General features: G+C 42.1%; 1 protein-coding gene across 1 annotated transcript in view; it reads left to right on the forward strand.

Moving 5' to 3' along the window:
- LOC143338361 (uncharacterized) overlaps positions 1 to 13,989 on the forward strand; it is a 97,362-nt gene that overhangs the window by 16,334 nt on the left and 67,039 nt on the right. The window contains exons 2-4 of the mRNA XM_076758713.1: positions 10,207 to 10,354; positions 10,456 to 10,614; positions 12,169 to 12,361. Of these exons, the coding sequence (XP_076614828.1) occupies positions 10,207 to 10,354; positions 10,456 to 10,614; positions 12,169 to 12,361 (500 nt within the window). The remainder of the gene's footprint in view (positions 1 to 10,206; positions 10,355 to 10,455; positions 10,615 to 12,168; positions 12,362 to 13,989) is intronic.

Here is a 13,989-nt window from a genome sequence, read left to right on the forward strand (position 1 = left end):
GGGCTTGCGTGTCCATTCAATCAGGGCCAAAAACTGCTTGTGATGTATTTATTTATTCTAGAAAACAAACAAAAATGATTAAAAGAGAAAAGGCAAACCAAATCAATATTTACTGTTTCCAGAAGTTTGCATTATAAAGAATGTATCATGGTGTACATGTCTTGTACTTGCTACTGGTACAACTCTGGTTTCAGTCTGTGCCCAGAGCCCTCCTGTTCCTCTAGCTGCACCTTTCTAACGTCATGCTGTTCACGGCACCGTAATTCCCCCTCCAGAGAGCACATATTTCCTGCTTTTCCACATGAGGAAGTGTTGTGGGTTTTCAAGACATGGGACCATATCCGATGTGTCCTGAACCAGTCGCTGTGCCTTGTTACATACAGGTTAACAGCATAGCTGCTATATCCATTCACTCCACTTAATTCCCTCCGTTTCCTGCTTTGGGCTACAGGCCCGGTTAACAAGCCGGTCTTCACACAAACACAGATTTTACATAAGCTCACTATATCCCCTGTAATAGAGACCTCTTGAAATAGTATCCCAACGTCGGATCTCCATAAAGTCAGCAGTCTGAGGCTGTACTGACAGGAGGTATTTACATTAGGGTGCTGCATCTGAGAGCGTTTCTCAATCTGCTGTTCACTTAAAGCTTCGTGTGGCAGTAGGTGTGCTCATCACTCAAAGCTCTGTTGATGACTGACTGATTGAGATGTTTAGGAACACAGAGTTTCTTATGTTTCCTGTGTTCACTCCAACTTTCCATCTCTCATTTCCTACTTATCTGGCACGGTGATTCCCCCCTTGTTTTCCACCAGGCCAGGTGGAAGTCTTTAATCTTCTGCCTGTTTGAGTTGCCCCCTCTACCACAGCAGAGCCCAGTAATTGTACCAGCACAGTAATTGAGCTATCTTTTGGTCCGTCTCAGACTATTAAAGTAATGTGATCCCACCACAAGACAGCGTGGCGGCCGGCCCCGCTTCCCCTGATTACGGCTGCTGGAAGTCGGCCAGACCAGGAGGCAGTGGCGGGCTGGAAGAGTTTGATTTAGATTGGAAGGGAGGATGTCTTATCATGTCCCTGTGGTTATCGCTGCAGTAACCAGCCACCAAAAAGCACTGGTTCTCCACACACAAAGGCATGCCTTCTTACAACCTGAGGTTTATTCTAGAGTACAACAAGGGCACACTTGGACTTCTAAATGTTTAGAGGGGACATATTCTGGCATGTTACTGATTTGTTGTAGCTAGTGGTGGTGGGCAGTATGGCCAAAATCTTCTCTCACTGTAAGTATGGAATTTTATATCATGCTAATGATGTACATCACGATACAGTCGTGGTTCTATGAATTCAATTAAGAATGTGACAAAGCTTGAGTTAAAAACAAAACGTTTTCCATGTAAATGTGTACAGTAGCATAGATACTAAGGCATACATAGTCATATTGCCCGGCCCTAGTAAAGTAAAGCCTTTGGCTCAGATCAGTGTGCAGTCTTTTTTTCAGTCTGTCCCTCTTAAGCCAGCGAACCACCTCGAATCACAACATTCCTCTGAGGTTTATGGTTTGCAGTTTATGGGATTTTTTACTAAAAGTAACCTTTTAGTGCATGTCATAATAACCTGCTTGTCATGTTGTAGAGATTTCACTTATTGTGGAAAAAAGAACCCTAAATACTTGTAGTTGTTTGATTCATTGTGAATTATTTAGCTGTACTTGTTTCTCAGAATTTGAATTGATTAGTTTAATGATGAAGCATGACATTTCTGGAGTAGATGGCTTTGTAACAAAAGGTTTAATGTACGTTTTAGCATTTTCAGGTGACAGTTTTTGTAGCAATCAGAAGGCTTATTTCAGGGTAAACATGTTGTATATAGAGTAGACAGTCCAGTTATGATGGAGGTCACACTCTCCAACTGTGGAGTCTCTTGTTACTCTTCCAGAGTTCTAAATCATTCTCTCTTTGCAGCAACTATGATACTCATCAACCTGCAGTCTCACAGTTTGCAAGAATCCCTTCACTCAGACTGCTCTAAATGATATATATCATGAATTAATAAGCATTCGGAGATCTGTTCTCTTCATCCTCCCATGAGGTTTGTCACTGTGCACACTGTGTAAAGTAGAAACAGCAGAAACGTGCCTGTCTGTGTTTAACAAGGAAACGGGCCCCACTGGTCAACTCACAAAGTCAATGTGCCATGGCAGAACACTCAGTGTTTGTGTCCCATATCAGTGACCCTCAGTGGCCCCTGCATGCCAGGTCTGACCCTCGCTGACTGACACAGTTGCCTCACCTCCATAACTTATCCCACCAGAGGAACAGTGTGTGGAAAATCCCAACAGGACATTCAGTTTTATGCTGTGCGACTGCAAAAGAGGATGTTAAACAGCAGCGTCTTCAGGTCAGAAAGTGTGCGTGTCCATTATTTGCACATGTGGTGGCCTCATCGCGATTACAAAAATAATTTAAAGCTTAGGCAGTTCCTACTTATTGTAATATAAGATTGTTTATTGCACAATTGTCAAAGATTGGACCATATTTTCAGTTTGCATTTTAAAAAGCCTCAGAAGTCACTGAAGAGTTTTCATGTTGTGTTTTTTTGCAAGGGGCCGTAGTGTGAGAGGGATAATCCACTATGGCCTTTGTGGTTTTGGACAATTTAACAAAGACAAAACATTTCTTCTCCGACACTGTTTTATTTTGTGTAATCGCATGACTTGTTTCACATAAAGCATTGTTTTCTTAACAACCTCTTCTACATTCCCCACAGCAAAGACTAGTTGATTAATCAATTGCAAACAAAGTTAATGTCAAATGTCAAAATTGATTGTTCAAGTAATATTTTTTTGCAAAACCAGCAAAAAAAAAAAATCCCTGTTTTAGTCTTGTGCAATATGAATATTTTCTGTCTTTCTTATTCTTCTGCACAGCAGACTAAGTGTATTTGGGGTTTAACTCCTGGTTGGACAAAGCCTTTGTGATGGGATTTTTCTAAATTTAAAAACAATTTGTACACTGATTAATCAAGGAAGTAATCTGTAGATTAATGAATAATGAAAATCTTGAGTTGCAGCCCTGATGAAATTGCTGCATCTTTCCCATTTTTTCACATGCAAACATTAATCAGTTACTATACTGGTCTCAGTTTACACTGCGGCAGCCATTTGTCAAGTCAGTTCTATTTTAACTATATGATGATACATCAGAAAGAATTATTAATCACTCGCAGCACTTACACTAGTCTATACTCACTGTGCTACAATCCAAAGGAACAGGCTGTCTGAATGAACGGATGGGTGTATGTCATGTAATACAGCGCAATATATTTGGGCCACAGCCTAAATGATCCATAAACATGCATACATAATGAATCTGAAACTACAATATCATCTGGCAGGTGAAACAGAGACTTGTTTACAATGTGTTTTGACCAGTTACAGCTGATTGCTGATTGATGGGTTACATCTTTGTTTTGAACCTCCTGTTGAAGGCAGGACCTGGCGACCTCTTTCTCCTGCAAGCTAGTTTTTCCTCCTTGCTTGCAGTGGACTGACCCAGAGCTGGGTCTCAGCCAAGAGCGATAATTGCTGAAACTCTAGTGAGTTACAAAAATAGAGGAAGTGTAGACTGGCTTTATTCTGGCCTCATGCCATTCTCTATTGTTGGTTTGTGGTGGACCTGAGCTTTGGTACCTACTGTCACAGTCTGCCATTAAGTCTGTAATCTCCTTACATGCTCCACTGATGTCTGAGCCAAAAAATTAGTACAATCAAGAGAAGTGTGTCCAAGGCTTGATGCTATGGGAGCCATGAATGTAGACTGTGTTGGAGGGTATGGCTTTCCTTTTTTGGCCTCGCTCTGCTCCGCAGCTCCAAAGTAATTTCCAGAGAAAATCCTGCTCAGAGTGTGATCGTGTTCACACTGAAGCATCATCCCTCAGGAATGAGAATATTTGAATGTTGTCTGAGGACAATGCAGAACATGCTCAAGGCTTTTCTTTCCTCCACTCATGTAAAACATGTCTTGTGTTTTAAATTGCTCCATCTGTTGTATGTTTCAAGGAATCATTTTTCATTGCTGTCAAAGTGATTTTTATCAAAGAATGTATGACAGCATTGTAAGACAGTATTCTTTTCTCCAGGCTAATTAGGGGAGGTACAGTCTATGGATGATTTATGTCTTGTGTACTTAGAAGAGATTGGATGGATCCTGTGTGTAGCCAGCAGCTATATATGTGTGTGTGTGCGTGCATGTGTTTGTGTGTGTTTGTTCTGCTGAATGGATATTTGACTTGTTTGCATTAGTCTACCATAAATGTGCAAGTGGGATTCCAGTATACAGCTGTTCAGGTCAAGTTCCTGAACGCCTCACAACTCTGCAACTCTGAGAGCGGTTTACTGTATCCTGCTGAATGTATGGCTGTTGTCTGTCTATTAGCGTTGGATCTCACACATTTATTGCGCCAGAGAAACATGAACTGGATGTATCAGGTTGTGTCATGTTCAAATCATTTTCCCCAAAGCAAATCATGTTCTTTCATTCACTTTGATGATATAGAGCAAGGTTGGCAATGCTTGCCTTGTTTTGCTACTGAACTGCCATGCAGTCAATACTTGAATTTCTGAGGACTCCATGTCTGTAGCAACCACACCTGAAATGTTTTTTTTCTTATGTAAGGTTTCAATCATACTTATACTGCAAAGATCTCTGTGGACCGACACAGAAAGGGTGTTATAGCTAACTGAATTACCTGCAGAGGCAATGTACATGCAGAGGACAGTGTTGATGGCTCTCTAACATGTGGAGAAATCGTGGTGATTGATGCGCTTAATGTAACGTCACAGCACTATGCAGAATGCACAAGAACCACATGCGTGTCTCATGAACACAACAGTTTTTCCCAGATTATTAACTCTGTGTTGTGTTGAAACTACAAGCATGTGCAGTTCTGGCTGACCATCAATGAGGAAAAACTTCTTAAATCATTGTTATCTAAAACTGACTTTTGTTCATTGTTAGACATCCATTGTCCTCACCCACCCACACCCAAGTATTCAACTCTCAACTAAATCAAAGTAGTTCTGGCCAATGAAAGTTGTAGTAGCGATTGAAGTAGAGTAAACACAGAATTACTGAGGCCTCTTTACTATTTGTCTTCATGTTTCTCCAGAGGCTTTTCTTGTATAACAATGGTGGATCATCGCTCTATTTGTTCCACAGATTATCACTTTCCCTCATCAGAAGGCGACTGAGGAGATTTATGGGAAGGATCAGTGCATGTCATGATAACAAAAAGATGCAATGCTTTACAATGACTGGGGGAATTAAAGGAAGATCATGCGCAGCTGTTGCCTGTGTTTTCATTTTCAGTACCCTTTCCCTGTTGCACTGTATTCTGTTTATGCTCATCTCTCTGTGTTAATGGGTTTGGCTGGTGCTCGTTCTTTTTTTTTTTTTCACTCAGAAACAGTTATCCCTGCAACATGTGGTGGTTTCTTTTCACCTGCTGACGATGAGCTTCTCCTGGTCAATGTAACACAATGGAAGTTCAGACAAGACAGCAGCTCCTAGGTCTGTCCAGTGCAGCAAGGATAAACATTTGCTGTGTTCCAACCCACAAGCACAGGCAATAGTGTATTGGAAGATAAATAGATGTTTCTGTCAGGAGTTGATAGAGACCAAAAACAGACCTAAAGAGAGTCAATATTGGACGTACATTCAGCAGGTGGCCAGAAACATGGCTACAAAAGAATGCCAATGTTGCTCCATAACTGCTGGATGTGTAAATATGCAGCTGTTTGCCAACAAGTAAACCAAATGCATATGGGGTGGAACTAACCAAAGTTAACTGATAGCATTGGAGGTGATGAAAATGCTTGTAAATTGAAAAATAGAGGGGTAAAATGAATGTGAAATGAAAAATGGACTGACAAAATATATACTGATTTGATGAATCAAATGCCGATTTGATTACAATAGTCATGATATGATGAAAACAGCCATGTTTCATCCCTTTCTCCATCTCACATTCATCATTCTTCAATCACAACACAAAATTAGAGTTTATCATTTGAGGAAAGTGTCCTCAAGGGTGGGAGTCACAAAAATTAACTAAAAAAAATGAAAGTGATGATGCTTATGAAATAATAGTGAAAGTGATGAAATGTATGTGAATTGGAAATTAGATGAAATGTTAAATTGTCAATTGATCTGATAAACTTGATTGACATTTTATTCGAAACAGCGTTGCTCTAAAAATCATCGGGGCTGTGTTACTGCTGTTTACCACTCATCTCTGACAATACCCAGCTAACATTTATCATTCACAGCAAGCACTGTTTGTTACTTCCGCCTAAAATGTCAACCAGAAACCATGACACCTTGCATTAACGCGTTTGTCCTTATATGGATAATGCCTGCATACAGATATAAATAGGGTCTTTGTCATGTTTCGTGAGTCACTCCTGAAGGATATTTGTGGTGTGGCGGAGCATGTTGTCCTGCTGGGACTCTGGATAAGTAGGACAAATAGCAAAATGACCCAAACACTGAGGTAACCCTTGAAGTCTTACTGCTCACAAATTTCTTGTGATGCAGGACTTCAACATCTGTTTTACTTTACTTAACCCCCCCACCCCACCCCCCACCCCCAGCATTGCAATGGCTCAATCCTTTCATTGTAGTTTTGAGAGAAAAGCACATGAGTATGTTCCTCAGTTTTCCTTGAGGGCACAGTGCCGGCACATGCAGTGTTCTTTCATGAATGCTCCCGCACGAGTGTGGCTTAATGTGGACCATCACAGCACTAAGTGTGTGAGAACATTTTCCATGGGCCCCGGGGCTGTAAATTGCTGCTTATTAAGATATTGTAGCATCAGCAATCCTACACACATCTCGCTGTGACAGTGGAGTTTGTGTGATTGATGTTAATGTTGTTGTTATGCTTCACTGCAGCTCGTAATTAGAAGCTTGTGTAATTGTGGGTTTGAACGGTGACTTCGAGTTCTGGCTACTTGCGACGGACATTTTCTAGATTAACAGTTATTCAATTTAAAACAAATCAAGAGATTCATGAAAACAGTCACTATTTGCAGCCATAATATCATTAACACACCTTTAGACAATTTGTACTTCCAGATAAGATATTGTAATATTTGTGGGGGGTTTTTTTTCCTAATGGACAATCAGATAACATGAGATATCTGAGGTGCTACAGATGCTCACTGGACGAGCACGTTGCACAAATGTTTGTCTATTACACAAAGTATCTTGTTAGTTCTGGCAGTCTGCTAAAGTTGCTTTTGGATTACATGATTAGCCTCAGCTGCGTCACCGATGCTTCGCCATCAGTCACTCATTCACTAGCTGCTTGGCTAGCAGCTGAGATATAATGTCCAATTATATTCATGCAGGTGTACAGTGCAGCCGTCCTAACCTGACACTGAACACTTTTGCTCTGCTGATGCTTTCATGCCAACGTCATCGCTGCTACACCTTCTCCACCTCAGCACTAATGACAGGTGGATCAGTTTGTCTGCTGGCATAGTAGACTTTGACTTTGCCTCTTTATCCCCTTATTATCCACGTCTCATCTAAAATCTTTAACTGCAAAGTAGAGTTATGCCCTCATGCTCAAATAGGCCTTTCCATAATAAGCCGTAATCACTAATTGTTCGACAGAGCAATTAAAATAAGGGTTCGTGCTTTTATTATTCTCAAGAAAAACTGAAAAAATATAAACTACAGTCACTACAGGCTCGTTGATGTGACCATGCATATCACTGCAGTTGATACTGAGTGCCTCTTGAGCAGGGCAAACTTGGGACTGGAGCATCAAACAAGATACCAGTTTACTCCAGTGATTTAGTGTTGCGCTTCCATGCAAGTTAGGGGACTGAAAAGAGACATTAAAAAAAAGAATGGTCAAAACAGATGCAGCGGAGGCTTGGATGTCTTTGCTTTCAGTGTCTAGTACGAGTAAAGCCTACATTTCCTATAATACAAGCAGCATCATTCATTGGATCTTGCTTGACTGCTAAATGGCGACACCTGTCAAACCTAATGTAACTGAGGCTTTCTGTTAGAAATTCTAAGCTAAATCCATGAAAGAAAACAAACCGGAAATAGCCCTGATGATGTCAGCCCATTATCAAGCAGAATTAACTGCACTCATGCTGAATGTCTCTGTTTAGAAAACAGCATTAGCAGTAGATTTTGAGATTAAGGTCTGAAATTGAACTGTGCAGATGTTCTCTTCATCATCTGGGTTCCTTGGGGCCTGAGACGAATGAGAAATGTCTATCTTTTACTTGCTGTTGTGCTTCTCAGTCCTTTTTTCAAGCTTTTTCAAGCAAAAACCTTCTGATTTACCTGCTTAGCAAACTATTTGACCTCGAATCCCTCACGGCTGTGAACTGAAGGTTAAAAGTGCAAAGTAAACCATTATTCAAATCATTTCTTCTCTCTAAGTGGCTCTCGTCCATATATCTTTGAAGATTCCTGGAAGGCTGGTATGTAGGAATTTTTAGTGCGACACCAGATATGCTCCCACAGTGCCATTCCTCGGGGCAGCGGAGTGTGACTCCGTGGCTCTCTGCAGAGCGGTAATTTGTCTGGCACTGCTGTCAGGATGAGTGTAAAGAGCAAACAGCTCTCTAAAGGGCTGACAGATGTGGATTCATTTGTTAAAATGCCTGAGAGGAGTAGAGCTTAATCTGCTTGAGCGATCCCATATCTTTGGAAAAAGTCCCAAGGCAGCTTGAGACATGTTCATAGTGGTTAAATCCCAGAGGGTCATGCTTTAGTGCAGCTATTGTAATCTTTAAGCACCCTGCTGCTCGTGTAGCTCACTCAAACATGAACGTTCTGTAGTCAAATCAATTCTTTCCTCCTCTATGTTCCTCAAATACACCTTCTCTGTTACACGAATTAGTCTGATCACCACCTCATACATAATGACACTCACATTTAAGTTGGGGATGATCTCAGTCAGCATCCAGGTTAGAGGGTGAACAGAATACAACAATAGCGGTCTTCGAGTGGTGACTCACTTTCTCCAGATATGATGAAGCTTTGTTTGTAATCCCCAGGAGGAGTTGTGAAAGCGCAGGATTAGTCAACAAAGCCCACCTGTGGGCAGGACATGACGAACGGCACTTCATCTGTACACATGGAGTAAACATTCAACTTAAATCTAATGATGTGAACAAAGCCGGTGGGTGAGAGGTACACCGATGTTTGGCACTGTAGGGCACCAAAAATAGGATGGAATTTGTAACAGCCCTCTGCAGCTTTGAAAGGCAACGGCCCCGTTAGTGGTTTTCCGCTTTTCAGTGATGCCGTCAGTGGTCTGTTCACAGCATGTTAAGGTTTTTTCCTACGTGCCAGCAGAGGAATGTTTGGTTTGGTTGCTGCAGATAGGGGCTGCCATGAATGTACACTGAGTGACCAAAAGTATGTGGACACCCAAATATTACACCTTGTACTGATCGTTAAACATGTCACTCCAAAACCATGAATACACTATAAACATTAATGTGCTGCTGGAGCGGGCTCCATTCTTCTGGAAGAGCCTTTCCACAAGATTTTAGAACTGGGCTACAGGGATTTAGTCAACAGTAACAGCACTGATGTTGGCTGATAAGATTTGGCTCACAGTCGGTGCTCCAGTTCATGCAAAAGATGCTGGGGTTGAAGTCAGGACTCTGTGCAGACGAACCTTTGTTCCATGGACCTGGCTTGATGTATGGCAACATTGTCATGTTGAAACAGGAAAGGTTCTTCCACAAATTGCTGCAGCAAAGTTAGAAGCACGCCATTGTTTGAAATATGATTGCATGCTGTAATATTGAAATTTCCCTCCATTATGGCCTATCCAAGGGCTTTGTGAAGCAACATTATGCTTCTAACATTAACTAGATGAAAGATGAAGTTCTCCCTCTCTGTAATGAAAATTCCTTTGAATCGCTGTGTCTCTACTACATTTTTGCATGCATGTTTTGCATGAAAGAGAAAGAGACATTTTGCAGCATTTTGTGTGGGTGAAACTGGGACTGGACTCTTGAAGAAACACACAATACACAATATTATAGCGCCATGTTATCTTTATTTGTTTGGGCTGCTATTCAACATGTGCATGAAGTTTCTATATGACACAACAATTTGAAGCTGCTTCAGCAGTATTTTCTCCGGAACTGTCTCACTACAGATGAGGTGGACGTTCTGCAGGAGCTTTCTCTTCAGCTGTCGATCAGCAGCAACGCCTCCATTACTATGGATGACAACAGGTGTCCGGTCCTAGAGGTGGGACAGTACTCCACCTTGGCTCTCCCTCTTCTACAGCTCCTCACTGATGGGTATGGTTTCATCTTTATATTTGTCTTTTGCTAATAGTGCCAAACTCCGGCATGTAAAGTTAAAGCTGTTGGTTCTGATGTGTGTCTGTATTTGTGTTTAGGTTTGCAGATGAGTTCAGTTTGCTGGTGCAGCTGCGGAGTCCACAGAGAGACGAACGCAGTGTCTTCACCGTGCTCAGCCCCGACAGCCACATCGTGCTGCAGCTGCGGGTCAGCGCTCACGCCGTCATCTTCATAGGAACACAGCAACGACACTATGAGTGAGCCCACCTCTTCATTTTTTTTTTAACTTGCTTTTACTTTTTACCAAATCAGTAGCAGTTGAGAGAAAGTTATGCATGTATTGAGTGCTATGAAACCTCTTCCGCACATTGAAGAAGCTTTTGTTCATGTTAATTTGCTAAAATTGAGCAAATTCTCCCAGTGAGACATCCAAGTACATGCATTTTATTTCACCCATTATTAAAAAAAATCCAGGTGTCAGAAGGCAATTAAATATCTCTCAGGTAATTAAAGCCCACTCATGCCTATTCCTGCTTCTTGGCCAAAGTTTATGCAAATGTGTCTGCAAGATGAAGGAAAGTTCTGTTGAGGTGTATTTGTTTGTAGCATGTGTGCATTTGACTGTTTGACTGTAAATTGGCTGTCTCTTAGGTGGAGTGATTTATTAGGAGCCTCTTGGCAGGTTTCACTTCTTCAGCAACCACAGAGCTCCAAGCAATTCATCACCGCAAGACAGCAGACAGAACTGGGCCAAAAGATAGACACACATAGATACTGTACTTTGTTTTTCACCTTGTGTTTGCTTTTAGACAGCATGTCTGCCAAGCATGTTCATTGGGGCTTCTATCTACAGGGTTCAGTCGGGTCTACAGCCCAGCTTGATCTCTAGAGGATGCTAATAGTTTTTTTTTTTTAGATCAACAATTTTACAAATCAGTCTGTTTAAAAATGTTGGGGAGTACTACTGTGTATGTGACAAAAGCTCCAGAGGGAGTCTGGTGGGAAAAAAATCTGATAAGCCACAACTGACCAAACGCATTGGTAGGGGCTCGAGGACTAGCTGGTGAAGAAAGTGGAGCGTGTAGCAGGTAAAGAGGCAGACTTTTTTTCTGGATGAGCTGGTGGAGTAACTGTTACACAACACCCAAGCAATGGCATGTTTATAAGGTGATAATATGTGCTGTTGTGGAGTTCCTTAGCAGCCCAACTGACAAAAGAGAAAGCTGTCAGCCCAACATAATATCGCATGCTAGACACCATCACCTTTGGAGGTGTCAGGGATGTAGCATCTTGCTCAAGAACACTTTAATAGGGCAACTGTTTGCACTAAAACATGTAGTTTAAACCTACAGTGACCTACACTCTTCCTTAAAGGGGTGGCTGTGGCTCAGGAGGGAGAGCGGTCCTCCACTTATCAGAAGGTGGGTGGTTAGATCCCTGGCAGTCTACATGTTGACGTATCCTTGGGCAAGATGCTGAACCCCAAATTGCCCCCCATACTGCGCCATTGGCGCATGAGTGTGTGTGAATGTTACAAGCTTCTAATGAGCAGGTGGCCTAGCCATCATATGAATGTGTGTGAAAGGGTGAATGCAGACTTGTGTTGTAAAACCACTATGAGTGGTCGTCAGACTAGAAACGCACTATATAAATACAGTCAATTTACCATTCATTACCATTTACTTAAAGGAAGGGTAAGGAGAAAGGGAGGGTGCAAGGAGGAGTTGAACTTGTCTCCTTGATTAATTCCTGCAGACATTGAGCTCGAGACACACAGTGATTACACAATAACCCATGTGTCCCTCTGTCAGGTTCCCAGTCAGTGGTCTGTCTGATGGAAAGTGGCACCATGTGGCCATCAGTGTGTCTGCCAAGCGGCTGGCGCTGTATGTGGACTGCTCTCTGCTGGAGAGCGTGGACTGGGTGTACCACGGCATGGGGATCAGCGCCGACGGGCTTCTCATGGTCGGAGGCATCATCGAGAGCTTTGAGACTCCGTTCGAAGTAAGTGGCTCTGCAACTCCCTTTTTTCTCTTTCTCAATTAATTTTCCCATCGATCATTTTAAGAGACATGAACACAACAAAGCCCGCACCCTCCTGCCTGTTCTCTTATTCCTTCCATTTCTTTCATTTACAAGATGTCCTGAAGCTGAATTCATCAACCTTTATTCTATCAACATCAGGTCAGACCGTCAGTGGACTAAAAGACGAGCTTCAGGGCGCCTGAATGACCCTCGTCGGATTTAAAAATCTCTCCTACTGCTACTTTTAGAATATTTGAATGTTGTTCCATGTTGAAAGTGTGTGCAGTAACATATATGACCAGATGGTTATGCAATAGCAAGATGATATTTAAACCAGCTGCTGGGTAACAAGCCACATGTGTGCAGTCCAGTTCATTTGAGTTTAGTCCAAAAAGACATGCAAGGCTGCTCATCCTTACGGCACACACACACACACACACACACACACACACACACACAGTAAAGAACACACAAGCAGATCCAGCTCCGTGGCCCTATCCCACCCCTTTCCCTTTTCATCACAGACACAAAGATGTGTAGCTCGTAATGCTTAGAAACCGGGTGTTTGTTTTTATTAAGTATACTTAGAAATCCCTTTAACCTGCTCTTACCCCAACTTCAATTACCCCCCAGGCACCAGTGTTACATAAAATTACAGAGGAAACACAGATGAGTGTTTGGACAGGGGATGACTTCAGGATCCTTAAGCCCCTCCCGACATGTCACTTCATTTTACTTTATCGTTTACCAAATCTGGATGTCTTTAGAGGTAATCCACAAGGAGAATATGTAACCTCAAAATGCATATAAACATTGTATTTTTGCTGACAGGTTTCAAATGCAGTTCAGTTTGAGAGTTTTTCAGTGCATTCCAGGCACCTATTCGTTTTCATTCGTTTCTGGATGAAAATCTGTTGGTAGACTCTTGAAACTTACCAGAGTTGAGTCATCTGTCACAGAAACAGCAGGTCTGCTTTCAGTCTCATCAACATTACGTTGTAGTTCTGTGGTAATGCAGCTGAAGTGCAGATCAATTTGAGAAGTCATCATGACATAACCTTGCATGGTCCTTTTTTAATCTTTTCTCGAGGCCAAAAGCAGAGGCTCTTCCATTAAAGGCTGCTTGTGAAGGCCCATAATGCACCTGGCTGTGCGCTGTGGTCATGCTGCCCCAGTTATACCAAGCCTGAGGATCAAAGTGGGCAGCGTGGCTGCATCACAGTGTGGGTGAGGAGAAGCGCTGTAGAGGCAGCATCTGGATTTGTTCTTAGCAGCAGATAAACTGGGTTCTGCGTTGCCTTGTTTTCTCTGGTGACAGCGTTTTATGAAGCTCCAAGGACAGAGCGCTTCTGCACTCAGAGGTGGTGACAGTCTTGTCACAGGACACTATGGCAATGCTAAACTGTACATGACTGTACTTTGCTATGATCCAGAACTCTTACTGTCATTAAAACTCCACTGGGTTATGTAAAATATCCCTGTTTATTCTCATCCAGCAGATTTGGTTGTTTGAAAGCAGTTTGGGGACTGATTTGTTAATACTACACGACATTATCAGTATGCTCTTATTTTGAAATAAATGTAAAATCAATTGACAAGAGACCTTG

Source organism: Chaetodon auriga, chromosome 19 (genome assembly GCF_051107435.1).
Source record: "Chaetodon auriga isolate fChaAug3 chromosome 19, fChaAug3.hap1, whole genome shotgun sequence".
Classification (NCBI taxonomy): domain Eukaryota; kingdom Metazoa; phylum Chordata; class Actinopteri; order Chaetodontiformes; family Chaetodontidae; genus Chaetodon; species Chaetodon auriga.